Below are 14,547 nucleotides of genomic sequence, written 5' to 3'. Positions count from 1 at the left end.
CTGGGCCCCGGGGGCCGCTGAGCAGTGGTGGGGCGTGGGCAGGCCCCTCAACCCTCTCAGTTGTGTGGGTCCTTGATAAAATGGGAGATTCCTACTAAATAATATTCAAGTCTCATTCTTCCTCTAAAAATCTCAGAGACCATGTTTTTGTTTCTTTGAAGAACTCTGTTGAATGCATGTCAATTACATTCAGCAACTATTAACAAAGGCCAATGGCAATTAAGTTTGAGTAGCCAAATAGTCTGGGTAAAGCTAGGTAGTCATAAAGACCACTCACAAAGAACTAAATGCTCTTAGAGCAACTGTTGCCAATTTTACTTTCTTTTCCACTTCATGTGCATATACATATGTAATTACTATGAAAATTATGATCATTTTAACCTGAAAATGCTCAAAACATAGGAGTGGTCCTATCTGACTAAGCAAGCCCTCTCCATACAGCAGCTTTTGACTTTGCCTACTTCTTCAAAAAAAGCCACAGAATGACTCAGTTTCCCTACATTAAACACACACACACACACACAGACACACACACACACACACACACACACAGCTGGGAGTAGAGAAAGAATGGTTAGAAAGTACTAGGAGTTTGTCCTGGAGGAGAGGACGTGTGGCCCTGGGCAGGGATGAGTTAGCCACAGGCCCAGGCAAGGGCTCAGACATGAGCATGAGCCACCATCTGCGCACGGCCTGCTGAGCGCTTCACTTTTTAACCATTTTCTCACTTCAGCCACTGACACAGGTAAGGAAACAGGCCCAACAAGGCTAAGGAAGACACACAGGGAGACTGGCCACTTGTACATGAGTCTGACTGACTCTACACTCCTTGGGATTTCTGTGATGTCACGCTACTTCAGAGTAGGGGTTGGGGGTTAATACCTTTTGGATCAATATGAGGAGAAACTAAAATTTAAAACTTCCAAACAAAATGAATTTCAGGGACAGTGACAAGATGTCTACTAAAGACCTGTAGTTAACTAAAGGCATCTGGGATGTTAGATTTGGTGAAGGGGTTATATACTCTGCTTCCTTCATTAGAAAAGTCTTGCTAGGAAAGAAAATAGCAGCAACTAACAATGTCCTTAGTGATGAAGCCGATTCACTCTTTGGGGCAAGCTCCTTATTTAGTTGCTAACCTGTAACATTTGCTGGCTGGTAGCTAATCCATGGATCATACTATTGTATTTTTTTTCCTTATTAATAGGGGAAGGAGATTAAGAGAGAAAGGGGAAGAGAAGTGTGTGTGTGTGTGTGTGTGTGTGTGTGTGTGTGTGTGTGAGAGAGAGAGAGAGAGAGAGAGAGAGAAAGCGAGAGAGAGTGGGAGAGAGAGGGAGAAAAAGAGAATCCAGATTCAATAAGGTTCTTCAGGAAAAGTCAAAGGAATTCCTGGCAGGGGACCACTTCAGTCCATTTGACATCAACTGTGGACATGCTACCAGCATTTCTGGAGAGGACACAGCTGATACAAGCCAGGAGAGCCCTACAAGCCAGGCATGGTCTGTGTGCTGCCTGGATGGGAACTCACTAGTCTCCTCATTAGTTCTGTAAACTTCAGGACGCTGTGTTGAGGAGAGAATCCTGAGCTTCTAGGGGGCAGGTTCATGATGCTGCCACCCCTTTCCTAGTCCTGACTGTTAGGTGTGGTCTGGACTTCACCTCAGGTTCCAAGAGAACGAGCCCAGCGAGAAGGCACAGACCAGCCATGGAAGTAAGCTAAAGACTGGAAGCACAGAGACAGAGATGAGGGGAAGGAGGGGGTGGGGCCAGGAGTGGCAATGGGACAGAAGGGACCAAGTAACTACCTGTGTGTCTACCAAGACTTACATGGCCCTGAGGGTGCAGAGGATTGGGGTGGGAGACCCCACACTGACTTTTTGGGAAAAGAAAAACTGTAAAGTGGCTAAAAGGAAATCGAGGGTGGGGAATGATGAACCTAATGAGATTAGCCCACTGATGAACTCACATCAATGGGGTTCTGGGGGGTGCAGCTGGCAGTCGCCCTCAGGTGGGCTTAGCTGGAATCCCGGTGCTGAGTGAGCCAAGAGGCCTCACCAACACCTGACCGGAATAGCCCGGTAAATCCCACAACTGCCTGTCTGCTGCCCTCTAGATACAAAGCTGGTGTCCTGTTACCTCACATTTATATCCCATCAGAAATGTGTGGTCATCAGGCAATTAATTATGCCACTGTTTTTACAGTATAAGAAAATAACATATTATTTGGGGGCCTCATGCTCACCCTGAGGAAACCACAAGTCACGTCTGGGAAACAGTATGACCTAGAGCAGAGGTCGGCACACTTTCTCTGTCAAGAGCTTGGGAGTAAATATTTTAGGCTTTGAAGGCCATGAGGTCTCCACAGCAACTCCTGGGCTTTGCCACCGCCCTGCGAAAGCAGCCAGAGACCACATGTGAACACACAGGCATGACTGGTTTCCAGGGAAATATTATTTACAAGACCAGGTGCCTGGCAGGACTCCGCTCAGAGACATGGTTTGCCGACCCCTGAACTAGAGCCACAACCATTAATTTCTATATACAAATGCAGCAAAAGCCCCATCTCCAGTGCTAACTCCAGTGGAAGCCCACAGCAATGCCTGACTCCTAAAGCTGCACCCAGACTCAGAAAAGAGGGTGCTGTGTGATCATGAAGGTCAACATTTGGGCCACTACCTATTGTCCAACCATTCCCTCTATGTGATGCTCCTAAGTTCAGGTGTAGTCAGAGGTAGTACCCTCTACAATTGTGTCCCTCTCTAAATCATGTCACTCACTTCAGTAATCCCAATGCACTGATGGACTTACTCATCCGGAAAGGCTTTAGGGTGGGTGAGTGGAAAAAAATGCATCTGGAGGCCTGCTTCAGGCGACAGTCCCCAGCCCAGCTGGCCCCTCACTAAACTCAGAAAAGCAAGTCTCACAATGAAGAAACTCCAAAAACTATTTTCTAACTCTGGGAACACAAGGTAATCTGGTAACATAGCTACAAATGCTGTGTATTCAAAAGACATCTGCAGACACCTTGAGCAGAAACCACGTACCTGGGCTGGACTCGTCAGGAGGGGGGCTGCAATCTGCACAGAAACGGAGGGCAACATGGATGATTAAGGAGCAGCACACAGTTCAAGCACCAGCAACTCAACGCTTAGAGCAACTGCTTCAACAGCTTGCAGTAAGGTGGCTAAACTGGACAGAGAAGAGGTGGGGGCCGGCCTGCCTCTTCCCCAGAAACTCACACAGGTGCACTCCGGCTGCTCCGAGGCAGCCGAGCCCCTTTGGTAGTAAACATAGCTTGATTCACAGGCATGCACATTCATGTTGCTAATATGTCAACATACAATGCTCTTCCAGGGTGAGCACATTAGTATATTATAATGTGATGAAGTGCCCACATCCATCACATTGCACGTGATGGAGCCCTGTGTTGGCTCACAACACTGGAAGCAAACTTGAAATGAGAGAGCCTGACCAGTCCCTGGAGGTCCCCACTGCCCTGCTGACCAGTGGGGCCTGTGCTACAGCCTGACTGCTGAGATCCAAAGGTAGGATCCCGTGATGCAGACAATACACCAGAAACGTCTATGCCACTCTTTAAAATTTAAGCCAAATATAAAACTTTTATGATCGGGGGAGGTCTAGAATTAGAATGTCCCTGCAGGTCCCTCAGGGAATACCAATTTTAATTCGGTTTCACCTACATTGAGTCACATTGGGAATACTCATTTCAATTTTACATTTCCTGTAAAAATTCTAAATTTCCTGGTTAACCTAAAAGAAAACAAGTTTGAAAAGGGATCATTTGCAGTAAAAGCTTATTTTATTTTGCTGTCTAAACTTTTTTGTTCAAAGAATGTCTTCAGAATATTGAAATAGGTAGTTTCAGACCTCCAAGAATAGCCAGGACCAGAGACTTTCACAACCTCTGAAACTGTCCGAAAGTGGGTGGCAAGGGATCCTTCCCTTGCAGTCATCTTTGGCGATGATTTCTTCTCCATGCAAAGGGGACCAAAATAGAGCATAATTGTAGGCCTCGGTGAGCTGCAGACTTCACCCTCATTGTTAGAGCTCATGTGCCCAGCAGAGAGCGACTCCTGTGGTGTGGCAATGCAGAACAGTGACTCTTAAACACATGTCTAATGAGAATTACCCCAGGCTTCAAAAAAAATATACAGACTTCTGCCTTTTGCAAGAGTCTCAAAGCCTGTTTTTATGATCTTCCATGGGAATCCCAGACAGCTGGGTTGGGACTGTTCTTGAGAAGGCACTGGGGTTAAAGCTGCTGGGTAAACTCATCTTTCAATCAAAGCGGAGAGGGAGCGGTCCCCTGGGGTACTCCTGGACCAGCTGCTTGTGTCTTGGGTCAACAGAGTACCTGGAGATTCCATGACCACTATGAACTTTCATTTTTGTTCCTAATCTCAGCACACACAAACCTGGGTGCAACCCACAGACTTCAGCTTAAAAACCTGGTCCTGGTTGAATGACTCCTTGGGGATGAGGAGAGGAAGAGTGTGTGCATGGAAGGTAATGGAAGCCACAAATCCTGGCAGGGGGTGGGGGAGTAGGGTGCAGGGTGTGAAAAGGGTGAGGGCACTTGTGGAGAAGACGGGGAGAACAGAGGGGCTTATGAAGCCTCCAGCGGGTCCGGAGAAGCCCCGGCCGTGAGGGACCCCAGCCCGGCCAGACGGGGCTCTTGATCCCATCTGCGGGAGGGTGAGCTGAGTGGCTGGGCAGCTCCTTAGCAAAAGATGAAAAACAAGGACCCAGGATGGGCAGAGAACTGGAACAAAGCACCAGCTTTGAAAGTAATGATGCCTTTCAAAGAGGCAGGGAGTTGTTTGTATGGAATGAATATGCAGGCGTGAACACAACCTGCTCATTAGGCCAAACACCTGCTCCAGAAATGGGGCATGGTCTGACAAGGCCCAGCTCTGGCCCTTGAGAACAAGGGGCTGAGTAAAATCCATGGCTCACAGTCTGGTCTTTTCTGCTCCTCCTGCTCATGCTGAGGTCTGAACAGAGTCCTGGCAGTGCGCAAGGACTGTGTGCAGTTAACTCAGTGGCATAAGGTTTCATGTATTTCTGTGAGTACTGATCAGCAGAGTGAGACTCTCTCAATACATGCTTCACATTACCATCGTCACAACACAGCTCGCTGGCAGGGCACACACAATTACACATCAGACCCTAAATATTACAAGTCATTAAGTGCTCATTTAAATAACTTTAAAACTGCATTTAAATATGTCTGTATTTGAACAACACAGAATGTACCTAGAGAAAAATGACATTTGAGTTACGGATATAACGGTCTATCTGATTAAATAAACTATCTCCTGCATTTTAAAAAAATCCAACAAATTATTTTTTATATCTGCAGAAAAATTTTAAAGTACAAGCAAGACAATGTTAAAGAGAAATGAGCAATGAACTTCTAAGAACTTTTCAAAGAAACACAATTTACATTAAAAAAATGAGAATACGAATAGAGACAAAATAGCTCCATGAACCAATCACAGGCTTGGGGAATTGAACTATAACCCTGACAAATGGAAGAGTGGAGGACAATGAACACTGCTGAGACAGAGGCTCAAGGGAAACAGTGCCTGGGGACAGACTGCAGGCAGATTAAGAAGGTGACCGGCACCTTACAAATGGAGAAGGACTTATCTAGAGGTTCTAAATCAAGATGCATGATCCTGTCTTGAATAAAAGTTGCCCAGTTCAACAAAATAAAAGTCCTCGCTGTAGGAAGCCCAACCATGGCACATCTGGCCTTACTGCCTATGGCTAAATATCCCAAAGAAGAGCAAAGAGGGAACAGAAGCTCAGTGTGCAGCCAAGTACCCCTCCAGCTATTGCAGGAAAAGATGGGAGGCCCTGAGCATTAAGGACCAAGGAACCCTGTCACCAGTCTTAAGGCCGTAAGAGGAGCTGAGCATCTGGTTATGCTCTGTCTCCGCAGACAGATGTCTCTTCCTGAAGTTGCTGCTTTGTGCCAATGTTCTACCATCCACTGAGAGCCCCACCTGAGAGGCAGTAACAACAGAGGAACCCAACTTGGCCCCCAGAGGCACAAAAGTGGGTGCCACCACCAGACTGAGTTACCAACATAACCCAAGTCAACATGCCTCTGCTGGGTGAGGATGCCCAATCAATGACAACCGGCCTTCAGGCACGCTCACTGGGCCTGCTAACAGCTGTCCTCCATCTCTGTCCCTGCATCATTCACCTTGTCTTTGACTCTACCTGTTCCTCGTGGAATCAACAGTCTCATCAGAAAGGCATGTGCTTTTTGGCCTCCTTCAGGTTCTCAGATGGTGCACAAACCAGAAAAGCCCAGAAGCCCAGCCCTTCCTGCAGTGGCAGTGTGACCCAGGAGGGCCCTGAGAGCCTGCCTTTGCCAGACACGCAGGTGCACACGTGGGCTCTGTGGGCAGGAAGCCTACAGGTGCCTCTGCCCTCACTGCCCACCGCCCCATGCGCTGCAATGGCCTCTGCCCAACAGCCCTCCCTGCAGTCTGCGTGGGGGTAGAGGACATGGGGGCAGACACAGACAGACAGATGCAGCGTGAGGTGGAGTAGCGGGTGGGCAGTGTGGATGATACGCACATGTGGTCAGGTGAGGATGGCATGCAGCAGACGTGGTGGAGGGGCATGGCGAGGAGTGGGTGTCACAGAGGGGGTCCTCTGGTCTGATCCAGTAGGCGTGGCTGCCACGGTTACCTTTCTTGCTGGCCCCGCCACCCGCACAGGGGAAGGCGTCCTCGCAGCCCTCGCCATGCAGGCGCTCCTTCTGCAGCAGCTTGTCCACCCGTTGAATGATGCATTCCAGGCTCTTGTCAACGTTCAGCCATACTTTCTCCTTCCAATCAGAGAGCTCATTTGGGTCAGCTCTCCAATGGGAAAGACAGAACAGAACACGAACCAAACCATCCTCCATGGATCCTCCACCCCAACCACCAGGCTTATTAAAGCACCACAAGATTTAGAAACATCAACAGGATTTGTAATTCTCCAAATACCACTAAAGTTGTATTTGTTTTTCAAAGGATGAATCAATGTCCTGGGGTCACTGGTTTTAAAATTTGGGAGATGTTTGCAACTGTCACGGAGGCCAGTTAGGACTTCCCAGTACCTTCCTGAGCTAAGAGAAGGGTCACAGGGCCCAGTGGGCCAGTGTCATCCCTCCTCCTGTCTGCTGAACTCCTGCAACATCGCACCAGAGGGGACTGAGATGTCTTTTGGAAGGAAGAGAATAGAAACAGCCGATCACTTCAGATGGGGTGGTGGGGAGGAGGTAAGGGTGGGCCAGGGGAACCCAGATGCGCCATCAGGGCTGAAGGAGCACTTGGCTGCTGAGTAATTCAGTGCCTCACAACTCTGTTTCTACACAGTCCTAAAAAATGACAAAACAAGTCCTGTGGTAGGTCCCCTCCCTCAGGAGACACAGATTGGCTCTCGGGGACACCTCTATGAGGAAGCAACAATGCGATGGGATGTCAGGGCAGCATCTCCCAAATCCTCACCTACTGCCCTGGTATCTGCGTGCCCTCGTTTGAAAATATACAAACAGCCCAAGGGGCTGACCTGACCAGACAAGGAGGGAACAGGGAAGCATGGTGAGGACCCCGGGGAGGAAATCACCCCTTTACAGCCAGGCCTGAGAATGGCCAGCCCACAGCTGCCCTGATCCTCAGATGGACACAGGTAGTAAAATACTATCTCCCCGCCTAAATCAGGTGGCCCAGCAGCCATCTGGAAGGAGGCTTGGAGCTTGTCTGCAAAGGCGCTAACCCTTCAGGCCCCTCTGAGGGGAGACTAGTGGGAAGTTTCACATTTTCTACCCTAGCTCAGCAGCAGAATGAGGGCCATGGGCAGCAGACTCACCCACTCCTCCTCGTGCCAATCCACCTGCAGAGAAGACCGGCTGTTCCTGCCTGTCCACCTGGCCATGAGGGTGTCCTGGTCATTCCTAAGCATCACCTGCTCCTCCTCGGTCGAGGTCGGGGAGGCCTTGGAGGCAATGTAGTCAGGCCGTGCCGCGTTCAGCCCGTGGATGGAGTTGGCCAGCAGCTTGCAGTCGCACACGGTGACCAGCTGCCGGGTCTGCAGGCGCACACACACCAAGCCACTGAGCCCCAGGCCAGGGGCTGTAAGACCTGTCCTCTCTGAAAGCTTGGGAACTGGCCTGAGCCCTGCACTCCTCCCTCTGCCCCTCTCCATAGCACATACAACTAAAGAGCTCCCCACCCACAGGATGCCAAGCTTAAAGCTGCCTCATGACTGACCTGGCTGAATCTCGGCCAGAATTTCCCACTAAGAAGACTAGAGAACGTGAGGAGGATGAGGGGAGGCTGAGAAACCTCTGGCAGTCCTTGACCCCCGCCTGCCTCTGAGCATGATATCACTCAAGCTCGGGCCTGAAGGGAGCCCAGTGTCCCAGTCTTCAAGGACGTCGGGTCTGTCCCCTCTAATTCCAGGGGTCAGCCTTACTCTGGTTCAGTCACTGAAGGTTTGTCTTTTTGCATCTACTACCTGGAGCCCTGGGCTCTGGGCAGAGGCTTCCTGGCAGAGCAATCCTGGTTCTGGGGAATTCTGTATGCAGCAGGGGCTCTGTGGCTCACCATGTTACTTCTCACATCTTTCTTTTCCAAATGGCTCTAATCCCCAGCTCTCAATCTTTTTGCTGGTGAACACATGCGAAGGATGTAACACGTTCTGTTCAAGAACAGTACCTCACCCCAGCGCTGTGGTTGTGACTAGGGAGGTGTGATCAGAATCTGTGTGTGGCGGGGTGTGAGTGACAGAGAGATGAGTAATTTGAAAAAGCATCACCCTTCCAAAGGATCTGAGGTACCCATGTCTCCTGGTCTGGGTGTGTATTTATATATTTTAAATCAGGATCAAGTTACCATTAACTAAAGGCTGGTTTACTGACTATATATAAGCCAAGCCAATAAAATTATATTGTTCTTATGTTGTATCTGTATAATAACTCACTTTCCTTTTTTTTAAATTCCAAGCACAACAGAATCATGGCCAAAATTCTGAGTGGGTGGTTACTAAGAAAGCTATGGAACTGGCCCAGTCTTATGTGACCCCCTTGCACTTGCTGGGCGACACCTCTGCATGAAGCAGCAGCTGCCATCACAGCCCTAGGCTCTGTCCTCGACCTCCCCCATCCAGGTCTGTGACCACGGGCAAATCACCAACCCCCCTTCTGGACCTTCTGGGAACTGGATGTGAAGCTAGATCTTCAAGATCATCCCAATGTCACCCTCTGTGTGAATGGCTCTAGGCATACTATGCCAGGAACCCAAGGGTGCCCTGACCCACAGCAGCAGGAAAGCCCCTCTACCTTGTCTGCCAAGATGGCAAGTGTCCTTTCGAGGCCAGTGGCAGATCTGTCCTTGGCTGCCCTCGAGAGCCGCTCTGCGTAGTAACTCACTTGGGTTTTCAGGGTATTGATCTGGGCAATAATCTCTTTGGCTCTGATGATGTCCTGTGGTATGTAGACTATGGACTGGCAGCTGGATGATGTACTGAAAAGGATTAGAACAGAGCCTAAGGGGTTCTCTTGAATCAATGAAGCTGGCAATACCCTCCCAACCCTCGCCCACAACCAACACAAAATAAAGCACTATTACTCAGCAACATTTTCCGGGGCTGGGTAGCTGTTGATGCACAAAAGTAAATCTCAAGAGATCTTTTCTGTCTGTGTGATAAAAGCTTGAAGTATTAACATACAGTTAAGTCTTCTATTTGTATCTGTATTCATACCATGCATGTGTACCTTGTGTGCAGGTATTTTCTTTTTTTACTGATTGATTTTAGAGAGAGGAAGGGGGACAGAGAGAGAGAAAGAGGAAAAAAAAAAACCACAATGGATTTATTGTTCCACTCTTTTATGTATTCACTGGTTGCTTCTTGCATGTGCCCTGACTAGAGATCAAACCCACAATCTTGGCGTATCAGGATGACACTCTAACCAACTGAGAGCTATCCAGCCAGGGCCTGGTGTGTAGATATTAAACCCAGAAATTACCCAAATGTTCACAGTCTTTCACCTAAGAACCTCACCTGTCAAATTCTAAGCAGGGCTAAAAGTGGAGACATGGGGGTCTGCTAATGCCAGAATGGGTCAGTTTATCACAGTGGAGAAGACTTTCGTGGGTGCTGGACTTTGCCAAAAGATCCTCGGTTTTTCCTTTTGGCCTCCCGTGCACACATCCACAGCTCTTCAAACCTCCTGTGCACACCTCCCTCCTGTGTCTGACCCCAGCAAATCCTCAGAAAGCTGGGCTTCCTTCCCTCCCCTCACTCCAGGACTTCCCTACTTTGAAAAAATAACATCCCATCGTGTGAGGAGGTAGAGACATACCAAGCCAGTGGTCGGGCCTGGATGCCTCAAACCTGGCTCTTGTCAAACCTGGGAGCTTTGGAAACCTGCTTCTTTCTCCTTCCCCGCCTCCTGGCCACCAAGCAGTGTGTGTATCTTGGGATCTGAGATCAATGCTACAGTCCAGCCATTGCGTGGCACAAATAACAACCAGACTCTAGAGAGCCAGATCAGTGTCCCGGGTTGCATCTGGCTGGCATATTTGGCCCTTCTGGATGGAGATCATAAATTGCATGTCTCTCAGCTAAGATCCCAAATCAATCCAATGTTATAAATTGATTTTTCAGGCCATGTGTGGAAGCAGAGAGCAGGGAGGGGGAGTTGGAAGGTGCGAACGCAGAGGTCTCTCCCACAGTTTGAAGTCATGGGTTCTGGCTGGAGCAGGTGTCTCATGCTTTGTGGAATGAAGGGCCCTGACTGGTTCCCTCAGTTGCCCTTTGAGTTTGGGGGAAGAGAAAAAAGGTGGAGAGCAGGATTCTCCATCACTTTCCCTGGAGATGGGGCTGATTTTGGCAGGGCTGAGAACCTCCCTCAATGGGCTCTTTCCAGGGTAACCCAAAGGCAAATCACCAACAAACTGCCCTGCCCCTTCCCTGGATGAAACAAGGGTTGAACATGCAAAAAGCAAAACCCAAAGCGACCCAGAAAGAAACCACACACAAGCCCACACACCACAATAAAAATGACGGATTGCCAGCAGCCCATGCAGTAGACTGTGCTCAAGCCTGTGTGGTCTGACAAGAGTCAACCACAGCTCCATGTGCAAACGACACCTTTCCAATCTGCAATCACTCTTCCCAATGAATAGCTTCCATTTAAGACAATTCGGTCTTAAAAATACAATCTCAAAATAGAATTAAAAAAGCATTTATTCCTCCCAGGTCCTGATATTTAGAGCACACATGTAATGCGTGCTGCATGCGGACATGCATGTGTGTATGTGCATGGCTATGTATACTTCAACAAACACATGCCCTCCCCCACACCCAAGAAAAGCATCATGCCCACTCACCCTGTTCTTACAGTTCATGTCCTAATAACAGTAATCTGGACCTTCTGCACAGGAAGGATACGAGTAGATTTCAGAGAGCTGCTGTTCTGGGTGATCGTAACTATATGGGCATGTGTGTCCAACTGCCTAGTCCTAAAAATGGGGAAAGCTGAAGAGGCCTCGGGCTGGGGAGGGGCGTTCCTCAGGACTGCCTACTGCCAGATGTCCCCAGCAGAGCCTGACGTCTCAGGCAGGGCCCAGCCACAGCTCGAGCCTCAGCAGCTCCAGGAGGGCAGCAATTCCAAAGGGCTGAAGGTACTTCTGGGGCCTGTCACCTAAAGAAGTCACTGCAAAGCCCCCATTCTGGCTAGGGCAAGCATACTGGGCATGCCTGGGGGTCCTGCGGCAGCAGTGGGACCCCCAGGCAGCAGACACAATGGTTTCTGGCTGCCATCTACTCTTCGGTGGAAAAAGTCACTTGGTTATTGTAATTCTTGGTAAAATTGACAACAGTAACACTTAAAAATATGAATAAACTATTAACTATCATGAAAATGTAAACTGGCTTCATTGTCACAGGAGGTGATGGTGAAGTAGAGACTGAAAACGCCTGAGATTCTTATAAAAGAGCCTGAAAGAGATTCCCAGCACACCCATGGGTGGACCTGAAATCCCAGCCCTTGGGACTTGCCAGCCTGGGCTCTCACAGCACCAGGCCTGCGCTCAGAGTGAGCACAGCAACAAAGGGCTGCCAGATTGTAAAGACAAAGCAGTAGACTGGAGACTGGCTATTCATTATCAAAGAACATTGCAGTTGGAAGGAGAATGGTTTACAGTTTACGAGGCTTTAACGAGGAGCCCACAGGGCACCGAGGGCAAAGCACCTCTCAGGGGAGGGGACAGCACAGGCTTTCTCTGCATGAGAGCAAGACCCAGACAGACGCTCTCTCCACAGACAGAAAACTCACCAACACTCCTCAAAACTGCTAAAGAAAAGAACCAAAATGAAATATTAGCATCTGTTAGCAAACACCAAATGCAAAACAAAAAATTAAAAAGCCGTTATCTTTTGTCAAAATATTTGAATTTGCTTTTTGAAGGACTATTAACTTATGAGTCCCATGTGCTTATTTATTACAGCAATGCCAGGGCCCGTGCTTACACCCCAGATGACATCCCACAGGTGGGCCAGTTACAGCTGCACGGAAAGGAAAGTTCTAGTGATGAACACCATTTCTACCAGGGGTTTTATGACATTAGTAGAAAATTAAATAAAAATTCATGTCACATATTTGAAAAATACCACAAAGGCATTTTGGGGTTAAAAAAATTCTTAGGTTAACCCATAGAGCAATCGGGCATCAGCAAGCTGGCTTCCTGACAAGGGCAGCCAGGGGGCACCCCTCTTGACTGGCTTTTTCCTCCAGGGCCCCCACGCCACCCCTAAGCGCACGCTCACACTCCACACAGCCACATGCAATGGCGTGACAGACACACGATCTCTGCTGGCTGTGCAGACTTGTGTTGGGGGCGGGAAGCCTCAGAGCTGCCACAACGTCCAGAGAAACACCCAAGTCAGTGAGTCCTCAGGCAGGTGTGGCCACCTGGCTTGTCTGAGCAGGAAAGAGCCCTTGGTGGGGATGAATCAAGGTGGAGCAGGCTAAGTGGGCAGCCAGAGAACGTTCCCCCACCCAAAGCTGAAACTTCCCTTTCTAACTAGGCCCTTTCTTGTTCCTCTTTCTCCTGTCTCCAGGACTTCCTGGGCTCAGGGCAACCTGTGCACACATCTGAATGGTGACTTCTCACAGAACACTCTCTTCTGCCCCCCTGTCCCTTCTCTGGCCTCTGTTCCATGGCCAGTGACACTCCTAGCTGCATCCCTGACCCCCTCAGTCCACTGACCGACCACTGCCCTTGACCTTTCATCCACCCATGATCCAGTCCAAGGTCAGTTTGCTCCAGCCATGTCCTGACTCCCAGCCACGGCAGTGCAGAGCCAGGCAAGCACCTTGGCTCTAGCACCTCCCCCTGATGACCTTGTGGGATTCCCTGGACATTCCCTAGGCGTTTGCTTCACCTTCCCTCAAACTGTTCCATTCCCAGTGATAAGTGTGAACTTTCAACTCCACATTCTGCAGAGGTTGTTCCATCAAACCTTCAGCCTGCTCCTTCCTACCTCCACAATCTCTCTGCAACATCAACTTCTCATATCCCTTAACGGCCTGGCCTTGCTTCTTTTCATCTTCTCCAGAACCTGCTCCATCCATGTTCTCCTGTATCTACCTCAACCTCATTTGCTTCCACCTTTCCTTTCAGCCTAAAAACATGCTCATATCATAATCATCCTCCCCAACCCTGAGACCTTCATCTTCGATTTCACGGTCCAAGGATTTTCTATTTCACAAGACCATTTACACTCACCACCTCCACTTCTTACACTCACATCCTTTGATCTATTTAAATCTTGATGGGTGACATTCTGGAAGATCATCTCCCACATGTCCAACTCACCAGCCTGGAGTTACAGCTCTCTCCCCATCATCACTGCTCTATGCTCCACAGCACCCCCTGGGAGCTTGTTCCCAAGCACAGCGCTGATCACTCCAGGCCTGGAGCTATCAGCCCTGCACCCCTGGTCACCAGGGCACAGCCCCACACTGAGGCTGGTTCTTCCTTTGCTCCTCTCCCCAAAGCACTGAAGCACCAGGCCTCCGTGCCTCCAGCTGCACCTCACTGTGCGCTCTGCAGCGCCCTTCCCCACCCACCGGCTGGCTGCCTGACAGCACCCGGCTCAGCATGGTAGAGGCATCCCTTCAAATCTTTTTAAAACTGGGAATGTTTATCCACAGCAGTCTCCCCCAGGCTGCACTGCACACTTTGGGACGTTCAACTAACTGACCAGGGACTCTCAAGGACAGCTAAGCTAACAGTGTGCACAGGGCAGCCACCAAAAGCATCCCTTTAAAGCTGGATTCCAATTTGCGGAGTGGGACTACTGACCAGGTGGCCTCCTCACCTACCCAGCTCAGTCGCGCACACACACAGAGCAGCACAGGGGCCATGAGGCAGCCTCTCTCACCACGCAAAAGCAGACTGAACAGCTAGATGATTCTGTGTTCATATTCTGATTTTATTTTTTTAACCTTGGAAG

The 14,547-nt window shown here is 49.3% G+C and overlaps 1 protein-coding gene across 9 annotated transcripts in view; it reads right to left on the bottom strand.

The window, feature by feature from the left end:
- INPP4A (inositol polyphosphate-4-phosphatase type I A) overlaps positions 1-14,547 on the bottom strand; it is a 130,855-nt gene that overhangs the window by 26,510 nt on the left and 89,798 nt on the right. For 2 of the 9 annotated variants that reach the window (XM_054586165.1, XM_054586175.1), the window contains exons 14-18: positions 12,365-12,382; positions 9,365-9,548; positions 7,894-8,112; positions 6,616-6,868; positions 3,045-3,077 (exon numbers count right to left, since the gene is read on the bottom strand). In XM_054586165.1, coding sequence (XP_054442140.1) covers positions 3,045-3,077; positions 6,616-6,868; positions 7,894-8,112; positions 9,365-9,548; positions 12,365-12,382 — 707 coding nt within the window. The remainder of the gene's footprint in view (positions 1-3,044; positions 3,078-6,615; positions 6,869-7,893; positions 8,113-9,364; positions 9,549-12,364; positions 12,383-14,547) is intronic. The other 7 variants (XM_054586184.1, XM_054586190.1, XM_054586169.1 and 4 more) reach the window with 5 other exon arrangements.

The sequence above is a fragment of the Pteronotus mesoamericanus genome, unplaced genomic scaffold, assembly GCF_021234165.1.
Source record: "Pteronotus mesoamericanus isolate MK-2021 breed Mesoamerican mustached bat unplaced genomic scaffold, CSHL_Meso_final contig_121, whole genome shotgun sequence".
Lineage (NCBI taxonomy): Eukaryota > Metazoa > Chordata > Mammalia > Chiroptera > Mormoopidae > Pteronotus > Pteronotus mesoamericanus.
Note: the sequence above shows the minus strand (reverse complement) of the source record. Positions and strands in the feature narration are given on the sequence as shown.